Genomic DNA, 20671 nt, shown 5'->3' on the forward strand with positions numbered 1-20671 from the left:
GGGGGGGGGGGGGGGGGGGGGGGGGGGGGGGGAGAGGGGGGGGGGGGGGGGGGCGAGAGAGAGCTGAAGAGGGCAGCGGCGCCTACTCAGCATGGGTGCGAGCAGAGAGAGGTGGCGAGGCAGGTGGTGAGCTGGCGGGAGCTGGAGAAGTGGAACTGTCTGTCTGCGGAGGTCCAAAAGGCGTGGGTTCCTTAGCGGGGTCCAGAATGGGAGCTGGAGAAGCAGAAGTAGATGCTCACTGAGGTCAGGAAGGTGGTGGTTCATTAGCTGGGTTCAGAGTGGAAGTGAAGGGTTCTTCCAGCTCAGATGGCATAGCCAGAAACATGTGAGCAGGTGAACATCTTGCAAGAACAGAGGGTTTAAGCTTAGAGCTTAGATAGTAAAAGGCTTGGATATAAGAAAACCCTTTCCATTTGCCTGTGCACTAACAGTAGTTAGAAAGCTCCTGTAGAATATTGGGATCAAAGGTGCTTAGGTGACCTCTTTAAATTGTTATCTAAATGGTAATGAGGCCATTTTTTTTTTGAGCAAAGATGGGTAAGTGTGGGAATCTGTAAGTAGGGCATTAAGGCCTGAGGTTTCAGGGCCTCTAAAAGGCATCCCAGTGGGGAAGATGGACTGATGGTCTTGGAGAGCTTGTTTCTCATAGCTGAAACTGAAAACCCACGATATGGTGATACCACAAGGCTTCTAGAAGGATGTCTCTTCTCTGCAGGCGGGTGCTGAAGCCTGACTGGCTCCAGTCTGGGCAACTCTGAAGCCAGAGAGGCTGGAGGCTTCTCCAAGCGGTCTCTCATGGCAGGGACCACTGACGAGTGGTCCCAAAGAAAAGAAAAAGAAAAAGAAAAATCTGAAGGACCCTGGGTCCCAAGGCGAATGCACTGCTCAGTGTGTGCAGTGCTCACGTGGGTGGACTACCCTGGGTCGTCCAAACACGTTTTTAGCTATGGGAAGCAACCAGAGATGAAATTATTCATCAGCAAAGGGCTCAACTGTAGCTATGAAGGCTATGGTCGGGGGGTACTCCCCCAGTTTCTAGGAGCACCAGAAGATTTCCAGGAACTCAAAGGTCCATTCCTTGGGTTTGGAGAAATGGTTAAGCTGACCAGAATGGGGAAACTCACCAATTAAAACTGGTTGGTGTGTGAGAGATCACGCTCAGGCAGATGGAACACGTGGCTGTTGTGGAAAAAAAAAAATACCTGGTTCTGGATCCTGACCCTGGGAGAGGGGCAGAGGGGCGGGAGGGCCTGCTGAGTCTCACGGCACCAATGAACGGCGTGAGTGAGAAGGAAGCATGAAACACGCAGCAAACACACTAAGGGGTTTATTAGAGCAGACGTGTACAGGCCCGGTGAAGTCAGTGTGCAGAAAGAGAGACAGAGGGCTGAAGATGGCGCCTCCAGCTTTTAAAGGCTGCCTAGCGCATGTGCACAGGGGGATGACATAGCTAGATCATACACAGATGATGGAGCTCACGCATGCGTGCAAGGGCTTACATAGCTGTGTCACATGTAGGTGATGCAACCATACCGTATGTGGGTCATGCAGAGCCTTTTTTTTTTCTTTTTTGGATTTTTCGAGACAGGGTTTCTCCGTAGCTTTTGGTTCCTGTCCTGGAACTAGCTCTTGTAGACCAGGCTGGCCTCGAACTCATAGAGATCCGCCTGCCTCTGCCTCCTGAGTGCTGGGATTAAAGGCGTGCACCACCACCGCCCAGCTCTTTTTTTTTAAATAATTATTTATTATGTATACAATATTCTGTCTGTGTGTATGCCTGCAGGCCAGAAGAGGGAACCAGACCTCATTACAGATGGTTGTGAGCCACCTTTGGAAGGGCAGGCAATGCTCTTAACCTCTGAGCCATCTCTCCAGTCCACGCAGGGCCTTTTGAGGTTCCCGGGGAGACTAGATATTTTTGCCTGAGGGCTTCTCCACACATGTGTGGCCCTGGAACCTGGAAGTGTCAGCCATGCTGGTTTCTCTAAAATTATAACATGCATGGGCCCTGCTACCATCGCATGGGCGTAAGAAGGGCAGACAAGATCGTATCATCCTGTGTTTCCACATGGTGATGGGACCAACCGGGGTGCCAGCACATGGCAGCCAGTCCTGGATTCTCCATGTCCAGTGGAATAAGACACAGGGAGTTTAGAGAGCACTGTGCACAGGGGCACCCATGGGAGATTCCTTACGGGGCATCCCATGGCCTTCAAGAGGGGCTGAGGGTGAATGAAAGAATCTAGTGTGTGCAGGAAGAGGTTGTGCATGTGACCATGGTAACCCCAATCCATGTTCACACCATGTGTCTCCTGCCAGGGGACGACCCTCCTCACCAACCTGTCCTCAGTGCTGAAGGATGAGACTGTCTGGGAGAAGCCCCTCTGCTTCCATCCTGAGCACTTCCTGGATGCCCAGGGCCACTTTGTGAAACATGAGGCCTTCATGCCATTCTCAGCAGGTCCTGTGGGATGCCTGTCTCCATGTCTCTTCCCAGGGTGCCTTGGAGGGTGGAACATCTATCAGGTCCTAGACTGACTGAGCCCCTTTCCCACCTACAGGCCGCCGAGCTTGCCTGGGGGAGCCCCTGGCCCGCATGGAGCTCTTCTCGGTGCCCAGTGGACAGCCCCGGCCCAGCGACCATGGCAATTTCCCAGTTCCAGTTGTCCCCTCCCCCTACCAGCTCTGTGTTGTGATGCGCCAGCAGGGACACTAATTCCAGTCCTGTTCTGTAACTAGGGCTGAGCCATGCACAATAAACCAGTCTGGTGCAGTCTTGTTTCCTGCTCCAACCTTAATCCTTGCCTCTGCTGGGTCCTCAGACAATAGTTTAAAACCAACCTTTACCACCTGCCTTACCCCTCCCCAGGGGACATCTAGACATTGGCAGGGGCCTGCAGGTTCAGCATTCAGAAACCCGAGGTAAGAGGATTACAAGCCCGAAGCTATTCAGCCCTATATAGTAAGGTCAATCTGGACTACATAGTGAGGACTTGTAACATGAAAACAAAAGAAAGGGGGGAGAGAATTGTGCTGTTTGGGAGTGAAAGCTGACCCTATATCACCCACAAAGACCTATCTATAGAGACTAGTTTTTTTAGCTTTGGAACCTGTCCTGGCACTAGTTCTTGTAGACCAGGCTGGCCTCGAACTCACAGAGATCCACCTGCCTCTGCCTCCCATGTGCTGGGATTAAAGGTGTGTGCCACCACCGCCCTGCTAGAGACTAGTTTTATGACAAACTACAGGTTAGATGTCAAGACTTCGTGTGTCTCAGATGACAGATGTTAATGGATTTCTGCTGAGAGACAGCACTGCTCCTGTCTGGGTGACAGAGGTGGCAGGGGTCCTCAAGACCTTGAGGTACCATGAGATGCTAGAAAGGCTGCTGTCCTCACAGCTCTGGCTGGTCACAGAGAGAAGGCACAGAGAGAAGGCAGCAGCAGTGAGTGGTGATGGACCGAGCCTGAGGTGTCAGACACGCTCCTGGCTGTCAGCTAACTGTCCAGACGGAAGTCAGGACGCCCAGTCACCAAGTGTGACTGAGACAGAGAACGTTGTTCGCAGAGAAGCTCATCGAACCTCACTGTCCAGAGGTTTGGGGATCCCATAGACTTGAGCAGGGTTTGGGGGAGCACCCATATGGCTGACCTCAGTCTCCACACCTCGCAAGGTTAGACTCAGACAATGTGAGGCCACTTTCCTAAATCCTGTTGCTGGTATAAATGGTGCCACGTATCCTTCAACCCCAGCTGTGTGGAGACACTGCTGTCAACATGTCCCAGGGTCTCAGGCAACGTCTCCCCACAGGCTGATGGGACTCAAGCACCTATCCTGGAATGTGCAGGACAGAAATGCCCAAGCTGAGGTCACACAACTGCCCTGGCCGTGCTCCTTGGCATGCAGGGCAAATTGAAGCATTTGTCTGTGTGTCTTTCTGGTTTTATTTTGCTTAGACATCACTAATGTTTACCAGCCTTACCACTCTAGTTCTCATGGTGTTGGAAATTGATCCCAAGGCCTTATGCGTGCTCAGCCTGCAGCTTCGGTGAGCCACACCACAGCTCATCCTCCGCATTTGCAGAGCACAGCTCAGGGGCATCAGTCAGTCCCAGTGTGCAGCCACCACCACGATTCCTCCCGAGATCGCTTCATCCTCTAAAACTGGAGCTCTGCACCCCAGGACAGTAGCTCCTCATTCTCCCCTCTGTCCAACCCTAGCACCCAGCATCCCGCCGTCTATTTCTGTGATGTGACAGAGCGCAGCCTTGCACTGGCTGTCTGTGACTGACCTAAGTCTTCAAGGCGCCCTGGTGTTCAGCAGGCATCACTCTCGCTCTTTAAGGCTGAACGAGCGTCCACTGTGCGAATGAACGGTGCTCACCCAGAACTCGTCCTTCTCTGGTTTCAATTACAGCAGACAACCATGGTCCAAATGCGTTACCTGGAAAGTTCTCTGCATTGGAATTGTGTAGCCTTTGATGTCTCAGTAAATCTATTGTACTCTTCCCTCGCCTCACTCGTCTTTGTCCCACACATCATGTTATTAGGGATGTGAGAGGGGTCTGTGTTGTCAGCCTCTGTGTTTAAGTAGGAAGTAGGAAGGCGGTGATGTCCTAACACTATGCAATATCGCAATCCTGTGTTTAGGGAGGAAGGCGATGGTGTCCTAATGTTACGTGACAAGACCCACGCTCTTCCCCTCAGTCCAGCTCACCCTTAGGCCTTGCGTCATCCGTGGCATTGCGTGTAGTATTGTGTGCAGTACGGTGGGATAGATAGGTGAGGAGGATGCCACATGCAAAGATATTTTATTGTAGCATTTTGTTAATTATTGCTATATTATTAAGCTCTTGCTAGGCTTGATTTTGTAAAATATACACCATGTGTATGTATGCCTAGGAAGAAAGACTACATCTTATGGTTGGATTCCATTGGCTACTGCTGTAGACATCCACTGAGGGTCTTGCAATGCAATCCTTTTTTTTTTTTTAAAGTTTTTCAGGGTTTCTCTGTGTAGCTTTGGAGCCAGGCCTGGAAATTGGTTTGTAGACCAGGCTGACCTTGAACTCAGAGAAACTACCTGCCTCTGACGAACCCGGAATTCTTCATTCCAACTAGTCTGGCAGGTTGCAGAGTTCCTATGAAACACAAGGCTCTGCCCACTCACTAGTCCTGGGGTTACAGATGCAGCCCTAGCTCTTACACAGGTGCTAAGATTCTGTAAGAATGGGTAAGTGGTTCGTTTCCACTTAAAACTGCCTCCAGTGGGTTTAGGTTCATCAGATCACGAGCAGGCAGGAGGCACCAGTCCCCTGCTGCAATCGGTGCCCGCTTGCCTAGGCACTTCTATCTGGGGTGGGAAATTATAGTCATGCTGCTACGTGACTGAGCCCATGAGCGATGGAGGGTGAAGGGGCTCTTGGGCTGTGGAAGACAGTACACCCCACGTACCCAGCCAGTGGGGGCGAGACAGAGACTGGTGGTTAGGGTTATAAAAGCAGCCTTTGTTTGGAGCCTAATTGGCATGCCCACCATTTTGTCTGAGCTAGTGCCTAACCCTGCAGGACCCTTAAATAAACTGTGTTGCTATTAGATCTCGGAGTCTCTAGTGTTCATTATTAAAAAGTGTGAGTGTCAGCAGAAAAAAAAAATGAAGACAGCTTGAATTTTGCAGGAAAATGGATGGAACTAGAAAACATTATTTTGAGTGAGGTAACCCAGACACAGAAAGACAACTATCACATGTACTCACTCATGGGTGGTTTTTAAACATAAAGCAAAGAAAGCCAGCCTACAAACCACAATCCCAGAGAACTTAGACAACAATGAGGACACTAAGAGAGACTTACATAGATCTAATCTACATGGGAAGTAGAAAGTAGAAAAAGACAAGATCTCCTGAGTAATTGGGAGTATGGGGACCTTGGGGAAGGATTGAAGGGGGAGGAGAGAGACAGGGAGGGGAGCAGAGAAAAATGTAGAGCTCAATAAATATCATGAGAACAAAAAAACCAAGAAACAAGAAACAAGCCAAACTAAGGCTGGGCATTCAAAAAAAAAAAAAAAAAAAAAAAACCTGGAAGAAATCTTTCTCACCATCCCAACAGAGGCAGCGGATCACTGAGTCAACCTGGTCTGCAGAGAAACTCTGTCTCAAAAAACGGAGTGGGGAAGAGGGAGCGAGCAAACAGCAAGCAATTGTAACTGTGGATATTAGGGCCTTCTGGGATACTGCAGGCCATCTACCTGAAATATTTATGTCAGTACCTCCTCTCGCTGCTTGGCTGCCCTTCCTTGCTTACAATACTGTCTTTTCAGTGGCTCTCAGTTCTAAGACAGAGAAATTAAGTGACTGTGAGTGCCATTGACCCATGAACATGGAGCAACAAAAGAGAATCTAAGTCTCCTGGCCCTGGAAAAAAAAAAAAAAAGAAAGAAAGTGTGTGTGTGTTCTAGTCCCCATATTACTTTTTTTTTTTTTTTTTTTTTTTGTCCCTAAATTGAGTCTTCTGCCCTCTGGGAACTGTGGAACCAGTAAGACCTGACATCAACTGAGCAGGAAAGGAAACTCAACCTTAACTAAGAAAGAGAATTCATTCGGACATGGACGTAAACTCCAAGAGTTAGGACATAAACGGGATGAAGCGGAAGGACAGAATGATAAAGGGGAAGGACAGAAAGATTACATCGCGCTGATGTAGTCTCTGAGAGTGGAGGTTCGCTGGGAATTCAGGTGGTGGAGATGGATCCCAGGGAGAGCCTTTCAAATGCCAGCCGTACCCTCTACCCTAGCCATCTTTCACAGTTTTCAGTTACTGCCATCAGGGCATTAGAAGGTGTGTCATCTAATGCCCAGTTAGAACTGCTAACCGTAGTCTTGCAGGATGTCAGTGCCCGGTTGACACGCCCATCATATCCGTGCCCCGCCCCCCTTAAGGAATGGGCTCTGCCTCTGGCGGTAGAGAAGGGCACCCGTCCGTCCGTCCGTTATTTTCTCCCTCGTTCCCACGCACCCCACCCCCACCTCTGCAGCTATCATGGCGGCCTCGCGGTTAAGTTTGTGTGCCCGCAGCCTTTTGGCTATTCGGGGGCTCCAGGCTACCCACGTTTGCTGGAAACCGAGCTCCTCCTCTAGGGCTGTGGTCGCCCGGTCCGCTGTGGCTCGAAAGAAGAAGCAGCAGAGAGAACCTACCCAGCAATGGATGGAGGACCCAGAGCCCGAGGACGAAAACGTCTACTCGAAGAACCCATACTTCCATGGTTATGACGAGGACCCCGTGGTGGACGAATGGAATATGCACGCCGTCTTCTTCTTTGGTTTTTCCATCGTCCTGGTCTTCGGCACCACTTTTGTGGCTTATGTGCCCAACAACGGGATGGTCGAGTGGGCCCACCGGGAAGCTGAGATGCTCGTGAAACATCGAGAAGCCAGCGGCCTCCCTCTCATGGAATCCAACCGGTTTGACCCCAGCAAGATCCAGCTACCAGGGGATGACTGATGGACTACCGAGTGGGATGTAAGAAGCACTGCGTTGCCCCCACCCCTGCCTGTTTTTCTCTCACCCCACAGAGCACAGAAAAAAAAAAAGTACGTTACTCCAGCTAAGACTTGTCAATTATTTGGCCAAGGGACCACAGCTCAGGAAGCCTGACTCACCTAAAACTAAGCTAAAGAGAAGGGAGGAGTAACTATCCCCTTAATGAGACCATGAACTTTCCTTCCCAGGAACCCTGGGGCCTCCACTTGGTGCTCTGCCCATGAGTCCTGGCTCCCAGAAGCAAGCTAGTTCTTTCTCCCTTTTCTTTCTTTTCAATACTTGCCAATACCTGGGCATTCTTTCTTGATGTTCTGGGCTCTCTTGTTCTTCCTTTGCATCTCCCCTGCCCTGCTTCTGTCACGGGGGCTGCTTGGTCAACCTCCGTGGCTAACCTTCACACCTAACCCAGAAGCGGCATGGCCTCTGTCTTCTCCGACTTGTGGCATCTGCCAGGATTTTCAGATTGCCTGCCCCACTGTTTGTCTTTTAAACTCTGATAAACTTGTTTTTAAGGTTCCCTTTGAGTCCATTTTTACATTATTTTTGTAAGGTTTACTTTATGTGTGTACACGTGTCTGTGCGGGGGTATATGAGTGTAGACATGGGGGAGCCGGGGGCCTCAGAGCCTCTGGGCTGGCGCTGGGAACTGAACTTTGGTTTTCCACAAGAGCTGTATGCAGCAGTTCCAGTCGCGGAACCGTCTCTCCAGCCCTGTTCTTTTTTTTTAATTACTGTTTTATTTTTTATTTATTTATTGGGCTGGAGAGGTGGCTCAGAGGTTAAGAGCACTGGCTGTTTTCCCCAGAGATCCTGAGTTCAATTCCTAGCAACCCCATGGTGACTCATGGGGTGTATTTATTTTTTTATTTTTATTTATTTTTTTCCAAGATAAGGTTTTTCTGTGTAGCTTTGGTGCCTGTTCTGGAACTCACTCTGTAGATCAGGCTGGCCTTGAACTCACAGAGATCCTCCTGCCTCTGCCTCCCTAGTGCTGGGATTAAAGCCGTGGGCCTTTGTGGCCTGGCAGGACCCATTTTCTTTTGGGCTTGAAATTTGAGGGCTAAAGTTATGTTTTAAGTTTTTTGGTTCTTGTATGTTTGTTTTTTGAGACAGCATTTCTCTGTGTAGCCCTGGCTATCCTGAAACTAGTCCTGTAGACCAGGCTGGCCTCAAATGCACAGAGATCTGCCTGCCTCTGCCTCCCTCCGTACTTGGATCAAAGGTGTGTGTTAGGCTAGAGGTTCTTGAACAAAAAGATCCAGGCCCACCCCCACTCTGGCCAGAAGTTGGGGCTTGCAGAAGTCAGCCAATGCAACAAAGAGATTCCTGTCAGAAGTTGTGCTTACAAAAGGCTGCGCAAGATACAAGACAAAGTGGGTACTTAGTTCCGGATTCCAAAGTGACCACTGGACTCAGGACACACCTACTGGACCCAAACCCAGGCAATACTCTGCTACCTTATCAAGCACACCAGTGCCTCACACCTTTCTCCTACAAAATGCCCCTGACCCCGTCAGCTGCCCAGTTTCACGGACCTCCTTCTGCAGGACTGTGAACTGTCCGGAAGTGACTCGTCCCTAAATAAACCCGCCTTTTACCTTTTAATTTGGCGCAACTGGATTCATTGCAGGGGCTAAGGAGAAGCCATTTAGCACGCACCACCACTGTCAGGCTATGTGTTAAGTTTAAATTGCTGGGTTTAAGAGATGTGTAAAACAGAAATGCCTCTAACCTGTAACCCCTACTTCCTCAAGGACAGATAACTAACTGCACAGGACGTGTTTGATCACACACAGGTGGGAGGTATGCAGGCAGGAAGCACTTCTGGAAGTACATCCCGATTGGACGAAAGCAGAAGTATGTAGCCTTGTGGGTTTTGCCATTATTATTATTTTTATTATTGTTATTTAGTTTTTCAATACAGGGTTTCTCTCTGGCTTTGGAACCTGTCCTGGAACTAGCTCTCATAGACCAGGCTGGCCTCGAACTCATAGAGAGCTACCTGCTTCTGCCTCCCGAGTGCTGGGATTAAAGACATGTGCCACCACCGCCCGGCTGTGGGTTTTGCATTTATAAGCCCCTGACTAATACCATTCGTGACCATTCTCTGGGGATCCTGGGTGTCCATTGTTCTGCCAGTATTTAATAAAGTTTGCTTCAAATTTGGCTCAAAAATTGTGGTAATGGCTGGGTAGTTGTGGTGCACACTTTTAATCCCAGCACTCAGGAGGCAGAGGCAGGTGGATCTTTATGAGTTCAAGGACAACCTGGTCGACAGAGTGAATTCCAGGACAGTCAGGGCTACATAGAGAAACCCTGTCTTGAAAAACCCCAAACAGGGCTGGAGAGGTGGCTCAGAGGTTAAGAGCACTGACTGCTCTTCCAGAGGTCCTGAGTTCAATTCCCAGCAACCACATGGTGGCTCACAGACATCTATAATGAGATCTGGCGCCCTCTTCTGGCGTGTAAACATACATGGAAGGAATGTTGTATACATAATAAATAAATCTTTAAAAAAAAAAAAGAAAAACCCCAAACAAAAACAAAAAAACAAAAAGAAAGAGGAAGGAAGGGAAAGAGGTTTTATGGACTTTCTTTTTAATGAAGTTGAAGGTTTAGGGGGTTATGGAGGAGGAGAGGTGAAGGGGGGGAGAGAGAGAGAGAGAGAGAGAGAGAGAGAGAGAGAGAGAGAGAGAGAGAGAGAGAGAGAGAAAGAGACAGTGAAGGGGGGAAGCACAGAAGTGGGGAGGTTTTATGGTCTTATTGCTCAGCGGGACCAACAGGATTTGCCCGGTTTTAAGTCTCCAATCCCTCCAAGCTGATGCTGGCTCTATTCTAGGTGTGAGAAGTGGTTTTTTTTTGTTTCTTTGTTTTTCTCGAAGAAGAAACAAGCATTCTATGTGTCTCTCCATTCTTGTAGACGTTTATGTAAATTTTTTTTTTTTTTTTTTTTTGGTTTTTCGAGACAGGGTTTCTCTGTAGCTTTTCCTGGAACTCCCTCTGTAGACCAGGCTGGTCTCAAACTCACAGAGATCAGCCTGCCTCTGCCTCCCGAGTGCTGGGATTAAAGGCGTGCGCCACCATCGCCCGGCTAATGTAAATATTTTAATCTCTGCACCTGATAAACTTTTGTTCTCTTTGGCCTACCCGGCCTTCTCCGTGCTAGCCGGCCTAGACACAGACCCCTTGGCCCTTCACTTCCGTTGCATGGATTATTTTGTTTTCTTTGTTTTTTTTTTTTGTTTTTTTGTTTTTTGTTTTTCGAGACAGGGTTTCTCTGTGCCTGTCCTAGAACTAGCTCTTGTAGACCAGGCTGGTCTCGAACTCACAGAGATCCGCCTGCCTCAGCCTCCCAAGTGCTGGGATTAAAGGCGTGCGCCACCACCGCCCGGGCGCATGGATTATTTTGAAGCTAGCCAATCAAGAAAGATTGTGAGGTCCTCACCACAGCCACTGGAGAAAAGACAGTCACCACTTCCTGTAGAGAGAAAATCACGGGAACCTGCTGCCTGGGCGGGGCGAACTTGCTGTTTAACTGGGAACTCTGCTTTGGCCCCATCTCTCCAGACCCTACTCTCTGAAAGCCTGCCCAATACTGGCTCCTCCCCAGAGCTACCCAAGACTGCTCTGCTCCTACAGACCAGGTCCCTAGACCCTGGGTGTGACTTCTCCTCCCTAACTCCCAGATGACCCCTGAGTTGCTTTGTTCAGATTAAACCTGGCCCTATTCATTTGGCTTGATTTGGCTTCTTCATCAGTGGAGAAACCTACCGGTGATTCAAAATCCCACTTGCTAGACAGATGTGGTTCTGGAGCACCCTTTAAACAAAAAGAAATTGGTTTCTCAAGCTATTTCACTTTATTCATGTGGTTATGGGTGTTTTTTTGAGACAGGATTTATTTTTTTTCCTTTTTTTGAAAATCTATTATTAATTTTTTATTTTATGTGTATCAGTCTGTGTGAAGGTGTCAGATCTTGCAGTTACAGACAGTTGTTAGCTGCCACGCGGGTGCTGGGAATTGAACCCAGGTCCTCTGGAAGGTCAGTCAGTACTCTTAACCACTGAGTCATCTCTCCAGCCCCGAGACAGGGTTTCTTTGTGTAGCTCTGGCTAGTGTAGAGCTTGCTCTGTAGACCAGGCTGACCCTGAACTCAGAGATCTGCCCACTGAGTGCTGCCAGCACCTCCTGGCAGATTTGTTTGTTTGTTTATTTATTTGTATTTGTTTTTTGTAGCAGGTACCACAATCTCTTTTCTCCATACTGTTAAGAGTGCTTTGCCTCTGGTTAGGTCATTGAATCAACAGGAGATGAAGGGATGCTCAAGATCATAGGGGTAAGGCTGTTAGTAAGCACGAGGCCAAGGGCTATTCCAGGACTCTGGACAGGTGTCCAAATAACCACCAGCCAGGATCCCACCTTGGAGAGAATAGCACTTTTTCAACAGGTAAGAAATCTGAGCAATCAGACAACTTAAAAAGAAACCTAGCCAAGCTTATAACCAGTGACAAAATAAGTCATGAAACTAAACACCTAGTTAGAATGTTCTATCAATTTGCGCGCAGAAAACAAGAGTGATCGTCATATGTAATTGTTTATTTATTTATTTTATGTGCTTAGATGTTTGTCTGCATGTATGTCCACATACTAGTGCATGGGATCCTATGGGACTACAGTTACAGACAGTTGTGTGCTGTCACGTGGATGCTGGGAATTGAACCCCTGACCTCTGGAAGAGCATCCGGTGCTCTTAACCACTGAGCCATCTCTCCATTCCCTTCTTTTTGTTTTTAGGCGGAATCTTGCTACATACCCTTGGCTGGCCTAAACCCCAGTCTCTGCCTTTGCGGCCATGAGATTATTGGTGTGTACCATCACGGCTAACAATAAGGTAGTTTTATTAATGTTTTTCCTATACCAGTCCCACCACAAGCCTTCAAGGGTGAAGCCACTGAAACCCAAAGGTGGAATGATTTGTGCTGAGGCACAGACCCATGTTGGAGCAGTCGCTGTGGCCTCCAGTGTGTCCCTTTAAGAGGAAAGTTTGTCCCTGGCAACTGGTGCTGAGAGAGGGCCCTGGGGAAGCCCTGGGGAAGGAAAGAAACAAGACTGGGGGAGGGTAAGCCTGGCCTGTGGGTGAGTTTGAGAAGCAGAGCAAAGCAGGACTGTGGCAGAGGACCTGTAAATTCCATCTGGCGAGATGATGGGCTCCTCTGGGTCAAGACGGAGGGTCTGTGGTAAGTGCCTTCCACGTTTGATTTGCATGGTGTGGTTTCTACCTGGAGTGTTTCCCACTCACTTCTGTTCTTCTGCATGCCCAGCTTTCTCCTGGCTGCCCGTCGTTATTAGAAGGCGGCACAATAATAAGTCCAAAGAATTCAAAAGCTGGACATGGTGGAATATTTCTAAGGGTCCAGCGTTCAGGAGGCAGAGGCAGGTGGATCTCTGAATTCAAAGCCACCCTGGTCCACAAAGCAAGTTCCAGAACAACCCACGGTTATGTAGTGAGACCTTGGCTCAAAAAAAAACCCCTCAAAAATATTATTTTTATATATACAAATGCTTTGCCTGATTGAAGCATGCTTAGTGTGTGGAGGTCAGAAAGTGTTCGGATTCCCTGAAACTGGAGGTGGCTGTGAGCTACCATGTGGATGCTTGATCCGGGGTCCTCTGTAAAAGCAACAAGTGCTCCTAACCACTGAGCTGTCTCTCCAGCCCCCCAAATATTTTTTTTAAGGTAATAAATAATTTAGGAGCCACCAGTAGTTTTCTTTTTCTCCACCTGGAGCGTGCTCTTTCGAGGATGGACATTTAGGCCGAAAGGGCTTCTGGAGGTTGACGTTGACCTTGGCCCGGTGACTCTTTTAAGTCAGTTCCTCTTCTTAGAAGCTGTCCACAGGCTAGCTAGCATAGGAAGAAGGGGTAGCAGGGAAGCCATGGTTTACAGAGGCAGACCTGCTGGGAATAAATGGAGTGGGACTATTGGGTTATTTTTCCTTTCATTGTCTCCCAAAAGGGAAGTCCACTGAATTTAACAAGGCCAAGGGCGCATGCTCAGCTAGTGTTTGCTGAGTGGAGGCTGTTGCTGTATTGTCTCTGGTCCATCTGGGACTTCTTCAGCCAGTGGGGACAGAATAGTGTTGTCTATGGATCAAAGCGCAGCCCTGGAGTACTGGACAGAGCGTGCGAATGTGTGAATAAGCCAGTCTCCTCACAGCCCAGGCCAGGTCTGGAGAAGGGCTAGGATGGCCGGATCTTAGAGACATCTGATTCACTTCCACAGATGAACACCAGGCCTAGAGACAGGAAGGCCTTGACCAAGGTCTCAGTGTCAGAGGCTCAGTCCACATCTATAGGAATTCCAGCCCAGAAAGGTTTTGTTTTTGCATTTTTGTATGTATGTATTTAATATCGCTGTGTATATGCTATATAAGAGGGCACATGTGTGGAGGTCAGAGAATAACTTCATGGGATTAGATCATTCCACCTTTACAGTGGGCTGTGGGGATTACCAGCAGAAGCTTTGCAGCAGGGTCGCTGTCTGAGGAGTATCTCAGAGGCCCCAGAGGGTGCTTGTCAGTTTAAATAACCTACCCAATCCAATCCTAATCCTTGTTATTCAGCTGATGTCCTGAGAGATGGCCTGGTGGAAGTGTGGGGGAAAATGCGCCCTTAGCAGGGGGCCAGGTTAGGTGGGGAGTGATGAAGGCTTTGGGGAGGCCTTACTAAGGTCTTATTGGCTGGCTTTTAGAGCTGGGTGAGGAGCGAGGAAGGGGATCCGGTGGAGTAGATGTGACTGAGTAAGGAACAGAGGGTTGCAAAACCAAGTGACAGATAGGGACCAGTGTTTGCATCAAGGTGTGAGGGTTGGTGTCCTGGGACGAACTGCAGCTGGGCCTTGCTAAAAATGGGGACAAAGAGCTTGGCTGTTATTCACAGGGCTCTTGAAAGTCAGGACAGCCTGGCTCACGGGAGCCTGGCAAGCCTTGGAGTTTGGCCGAGGCCTGGGGTACCTTGCAGGTCTATAGCGCCGCCTGGTGTTCATACCTCTCTTGCAGTATAAACATTTTACCGGAAGAGGGCAACATTGCTCGCCAGGACCTGTCCCCAGGCTCAGCAGGGTGTTCCATTCCACGTAGTGATAGGTCCCTGCTGGGTTCTAGGTGATTCTTCTAGGCCAAAGCCCCTGAGTCTGAGGCTTGGGTCTCATGTTCTTCCTAACCAGCACGGAAGTCTTCTTCTTCATCCCACTCTGGCCACACTCCTCTAATCCTAGGATGAACAGCTACCCTGTGTGCCTGTCTTCCAACATCCACAAAGTTGTTCCCAGAGTGGTTAGCAGTGACTTCTTAGGATGAGGGAGTTCCTGGTGACTTTCCCCCTTTGTCTCTGTGCTGCTATTTCTTACTGTCTTAGTTAAGGTTACTATTGCTGGGGCTGGAGAGATGGCTCAGAGGTTAAGAGCGTTGCCTGCTCTTCCAAAGGTCCTGAGTTCAATTCCCAGCAACCAGATGGCGGCTCACAACCATCTGTAATGGGGTCTGGTGCCCTCTTCTGGCCTGAAGGCATACACACAGACAGATGCATAATAAATAAATAAATATTTTAAAAAAGATTACTATTGCTGGGATGAAACCACACAACCACTTGCAACCAAAAGCAAGGTGGAAAGGAAAGGGTTTGTCTGGCATTTCCACATCATACATAGTCTGTCACTGAAGGGAGTGAGGCCAGGAACTCAAGCAGGAAGGAACCTGGAGGCAGGCGCTGATGTAGAGGCCACGAAGGGGTGCTTCTTACCGGCTCGCTCAGCCTGCTAACTCAGGCCACCAGTCCAGGGATGGCACCACCCACAATGGGCTGGGCCCTCCCCATCAAACACTAATTTAGAAAATACCCTACAGACTTGCCTACAGCCTGATCTAATGGAGACATTTCTACCTGAGGTCCCCTCCTCTCAGATGACTTTAGATTGTGTCAAGGTGACATAAACCATCAGGACGCTCACATTTTTCAGAGCATTATTGCTATTATAGTCTTGTCACTTTTTTTTTTTTTTTTTTTTTGAGCTGTCTGTGATAAGATATCCTGACCAAAGAAACTAGGGAGAAAAGGAGACTAGGGATGTGGTATAATACTTGCCCAGCATCCACAAAGTCNTTGTCACTTTTTTTTTTTTTTTTTTTTTGAGATAGGGCTTCGTTCTGTAGCCTAGGCTGGTCTGCAATTGGTATGCAATTCACTATATAGTCCAGGCTAGTCCCAAATTAGTGGCAATTTTCTTACTTCAGCCTCCCAAATGCTGGGGTTGTGGGTAAGGCATGCACTATCTATCATACCTGATCAGAATTTTGTTTTGGAAAAAAATAATATGAGAAATTAAAGCATACCTCTTAAATCAGTGTTAGGCTTAGTGAAGCTCCTGGAGGCAGGATAAATGGCCCCGTGGTCCCATTGCTGGTCTCTGAATGTGTCAGAGGGCTCTCTTATGTGCCCCGTACTCGGCTGGTGTTTATAAATCTGGACACAGGACTCTGACCTTTCCCAATACAGCCTTCCTCACTCAAAATTCCTGTTGGCCTGCTCCATCCTCCCGATTCCCACGGCCTGAAAGGCCCTGCCCCACACTGCTGCTTCCTCTCCTGCTCACCACGGTGGCCCCCCGCTTTTCTGTCCCCCCAGTATTCTCATTTCTCTGTATTCTCTGGTTCAGCTGCCTGGAGTAGACTGCCCACTCCACCTGGGCCCTGCATCATCTGCGTTTCGGGTAGCTACCTCGTCCTTAGCGAAGCCTCCTCCCTCACACACTGTTGTCACCTGTGTCTGTCCCCTAGTTTTCTTCAGAGTATGATTCCTGACAGGATGAGGCTTCATTCCTGACTGCCTTCCCTACTGGTTGCTGTCCCTAAACACAGAGCCTGGTGGCTCCCAGGGGATGAAGGCTCTCGAGTCTGGAATTCAAGGGGGATAATAAGGTTGAATGACTTTACCGCTTGGTACCTACCCTACCAACGTGGGTAGCCTGGGCTGCTATCTGTGTACGGATGGCAGATTCCTGCCTACTGTGCTCTTCTGAGGCCGGTATGTCAGGCACAGCCATCTACACTCTGCCTTGTAGAAGCCAGCACACTGGAAAGACTCCATACCTCAGGGATGGCGTGTGAGAATATGGCCTGGATTCAAAATGGCCTTGCCACCCGCCACCTCGCTGTTTCTCTGCCCTGTTTCCTCCTGTATGTTGGGACCAATCCCAACCCTGTTGTTGGGAAAGCTTTACCACAGGCCTGGCCGCCAGCCAGGCAGCACTCCTGGAAGTACGAGGGAAGCTTCCAGAAACCTGACCACCAACCACAGCACTTGTTCTGGACCACAGATGAAATTAGAAGTGTACACCTGCTAATTCATGAAATCATAGACCCCTTTTTAGGCAGTCCTATCCCTGGAGTCAGACTTGTTTACATCCCTCATAGGAGTCACTGGACCCTCTCCAGAGTATTCGCCCCTCCCAGCCCTAATTATACGTGCTCCTGGGATCTCTAGGTGCCAGAGTATGCAGTCTGGGAAGGACTCCAACTATGCAGTGATGGAGAAGCTGGGTACCGACCTTGCAGTGTGGCTGCTTAGGCTACTCACACGTTCTTCTGTAACTTCCTACCTAGGCTCTATGAGCAGCCTAGCAGACTCAGCTGATCTCCAGGGTGACCTTTGGTAGAGTGGAATTTCGTTTGTCATTAGGACCTTATGAAGAGGGGACTAGACATTGCCTGATCTCTCCTCAGGGAGAAAAATTCTTGTATCATTTCCTAATGGCCAGGTCCTGGAGGAACACCTTAGAATGTGATTTGTTACTGTATTACCAGCTGCAGGCCAACCAGGGGCATCACACACACATTTTTGGGAGGCAAGGGTCTCACTATCTCACTGTGCAGCTAAAGCTAGGCTAAAGTAGCCTCATGCCCATCACGTTCTCTGTGGGCCCTTTCCCCATCTTTATACACCAATGGCGACAGCCACACACTCTTCTTTACTACCCTCGCTCATCCACAGCCTGCCGCCTAAGTAACGGCAGCACTCCTGGGCTCTGCAAGGGTATCCTCGGAGGGGGACAGATGGGGAAGCCTGGGGTGGCTTCGTGCCAGGATTCAAGTAACACGTCACAGCAGCACGAGTGAGTTTATTGCATTAGAAAAGCCACCAAACACCTCTGTATTAGACATAATTAGTTTGAGTCCAAGGAAGTCGTGAAGGAATCTCTAAAGAACACACTTCCATTTCGTCTAGGAGAGGACGATGGTCTTATGCTCCACTTCCCTCGTCCCCTGACCACTGGACCTCCACAGGGGTGTGTCGTGTGACATCAACAACAGCACTCCCTCCCTCAGCGCACTTGTACACGCCCAGGTGGAGTCAGCTGGGCAGTAATAGTATGCTCCTGAGACACTGGAACAGAGTTGCGTGAAGGTGGGTGGGACGCGGGGCTCCTGGCCTGGGACTCAGGTGACAATGGATTTGCATAGGGGAGGGAAGAGCTTGCCTCCCCGCAGGTTCTGACAAACTGTCAGTCCTCCTTTCTCCCGGCAAGCAGTGGGCACAGGCATTAGCACGGATGGCTGCTGATTCAAGCCATCAAATGACTAAGATTCTCAGGCAAACTTCTCAATACCATGGCCTGTGAGTCACCGCGTGAGGAGGAAAACCAGATGAATCTGGTCGTGTGGGAAAATCAGTCCAGCACCTGGCAGGAGAGAGGCGAGTGAGCGCTCTGGGTAGAGATGCTAGCAGCTGGGGCCAGGCAAATGGAAAAGTGATGGCTCCCAGCAACCTCTACCCACCCAGAAGGTAAGCTTTGAACACTCATCCTTCTGGGCCCCATTCTGTCAACAGACCCACAGTAAACAATCCCTGTTGGTTTCCACTCTAATTTGTTATTGCGCTGTGCACTTGCAGACCACTGAGTCTTGAGTGAGACCTATCTGATTCCAACCTTCAAGTTCCAAACCACCACCTGACGTCCCAGCTGGACTTGGCCCTGGCCAGGCACAGGTCAGAGCTGAGGCAGACATCCCGATGAAGCCAACTCATATGGCTACTGGCAAGGTCAGCAGGGTATGGGCAGGTCCGAGCCAGTAGCAGCAGCAGCTTCTCAGGAGGAAGGAGCAATGGAAGTGGTAGGAAACCACGTCAGAGGCTCCCATGGGTGTGGAAGAGTCTCAGGTGCCTGCTCTGCATCCCCTTCCATATCCTGTCAGTCCCCAAATTAGCTAGGAGGCTGACACCAAGAAAGGGAACATTAGGTTCCTCCTAGAGTCCAGATCACAGACTTCTAGACCATTCCTGCTGATGCACATCACTAGGAAATGGCCCACTCACCCCAACCACACCTCTTAAGGTCAGAATGACAATGGAGATAATGTCTGTTCATGGTACTTTAAGGATAACGTGGAAGTCCCTATCGGAGACAACTCTTAAATTTTCTTGCCACCTTGAATCTGCACCATTATGGTACTCTATATCAGAGACCAGTGCTTAGAGGGAACGATTCTGTCCCCTAGCTGACAAATTCATACCGTTTCGGTGGCTAGCTCTATTGACTATAAATAAACTGATGCTATTATTTGCAGAGAGAAGGCCCAGGTCTCTGTCACTGCAGCCTAGACCTTCATTAAGGGGGACAGGTCAAGTTATTGCTGAGGAAGAGCAGCTTAGGGGCAGGCAGAGAGGACTGGCACTAGGAGAAGGAGGAGGAGGAGGAGGAGGAGGAGGAGGAGGAGGAGGAGGAGAAGGAATGGCTTTACCCTGTCTTCTCTGCCCCATCCTCGCTGCCACTGTCCTTTGATCCTGAGGCTATGGCTGTTCCAGCTCCAGCCTGAATGGCCTTGTTTGGGGAAAAGGGGGCAAACTTGTGGCTAAAGAGTTCATTTAGGTCAAGTTGGTCAGCCTACAGCTGGCCCCGTATGCACCCAACCCTCTGGTTCATTTGCGGCTAGAGGGCGGCTGCTCCAGGGTTATAGACAGTATAAAGCTCACCCAGGCCAGGTGGTGGTGGAGCACACCTTTAATCCAGCCCTCGGGAGGCAGAGGCAGGCGGTTCTCTGTGACTTGGGAGCAGCCTGGTCTACAGAGTGAGTTCCAGGACAGTCAGGGCTACATAGATAAACCCTGTCTTGAACCCCTCCCCCACCAAAAAACAAAACAAAACAAAAAAACAAACAAACCCAAAAAGCAAAAACCAAAAAACCTCATCTAGGGCCCAAAGGTGTGGGTGGAATGTGGGTATCCCTTGGAAAGGGTCCAGGACGGGGTTCTCCCAGATTGTGTGACTCTTGCTTTCTGTTTAAACAAGTACCCCTCTTTCTCCAGTGTAGAGGACGCTTAGGCAACAGCGTCAAAAGTGAACTCACAGACAAGACAGCCTTAATAAATTAGTATAATACTATTAGAAGGGATGGCATTGGTTCTGTTTCTCAGGAGCGCTGTCCTACGTGCAGCCTGACAAGCTCCTTCCCTGGGAAATTTAAAAAGCCGTCCCCGTTAGCTCTGATGTAAAATTATAAAATAGAAATCTGGTAGGGTTTGTTTTGTTTAAAAAGGAAAATCCCTGGAGAGGCGGGCGGTCCCGTGTAGTCCTGTTAGCTTTGGCCATTGGGTCTGCCCACAGAGTTCCCTCCAGGAGGCTGGATCTGGATGGAGTCCAGGAAGGGCCGAAGCGCTTGTCCAAAGGGCCTGTGGAGAAACAGACATGAGCTGGGAGAGCTCTGCAGCGCAGCTACCACAGACAAAACAGTGCCACGCAGGGTGGTCACGGCAGCACAAGACAGTCTCTCTACAATATAGACAGTGGTTCTCAACCTTCCTAATGCTGCGACCCTTTAATATAGTCTCTCAGTTGTGGTTACCCCAACCATAAAATTATTTCATTGTCACTTCATAATTGTAATTTTGCTACTAATATGAATCATAATGTAAATAACTGATATAGGACCTAAAGGGGTTGAGACCCAGAATCTGCAATTCTACATAGTCTTGGCTGTTCTTAAACGAGACCGGGTGGCCTCGAACTCAGAGATCTGCCTGCCTCTGCCTCCCTGAGTGCTGGAGTTGAAGGTGTGTGCCACCATTTCCAGTCATAT

General features: G+C 49.3%; 2 protein-coding genes and 1 pseudogene across 2 annotated transcripts in view; 2 read left to right on the plus strand and 1 right to left on the minus strand.

Annotated features, from left to right (window-relative positions):
• LOC126515775 (cytochrome P450 2D3-like) overlaps positions 1 to 2716 on the plus strand; it is an 18595-nt pseudogene extending 15879 nt beyond the window's left edge.
• Positions 2717 to 7040: 4324 nt separating this feature from the next.
• LOC126515700 (NADH dehydrogenase [ubiquinone] 1 beta subcomplex subunit 11, mitochondrial-like) lies at positions 7041 to 7676 on the plus strand. The gene has a single exon (XM_050165531.1). It carries the CDS (start codon positions 7041 to 7043, stop codon positions 7500 to 7502), a length of 462 nt encoding a protein of 153 aa, XP_050021488.1. The 3' UTR covers positions 7503 to 7676.
• Positions 7677 to 17700: 10024 nt separating this feature from the next.
• Positions 17701 to 20671, minus strand: part of Desi1 (desumoylating isopeptidase 1) — a 25453-nt gene continuing 22482 nt past the window's right edge. Inside the window, 1 exon segment of the mRNA XM_050165659.1 lies at positions 17701 to 20264. Within this exon segment, the coding sequence (XP_050021616.1) occupies positions 20171 to 20264 (94 nt within the window). The 3' untranslated portion in view covers positions 17701 to 20170.

The sequence above is a fragment of the Alexandromys fortis genome, unplaced genomic scaffold (assembly GCF_014885135.2).
Source record: "Alexandromys fortis isolate MF-2015 unplaced genomic scaffold, M_Fortis_MF-2015_v1.1 scaffold_157, whole genome shotgun sequence".
Classification (NCBI taxonomy): Eukaryota; Metazoa; Chordata; class Mammalia; order Rodentia; family Cricetidae; genus Alexandromys; species Alexandromys fortis.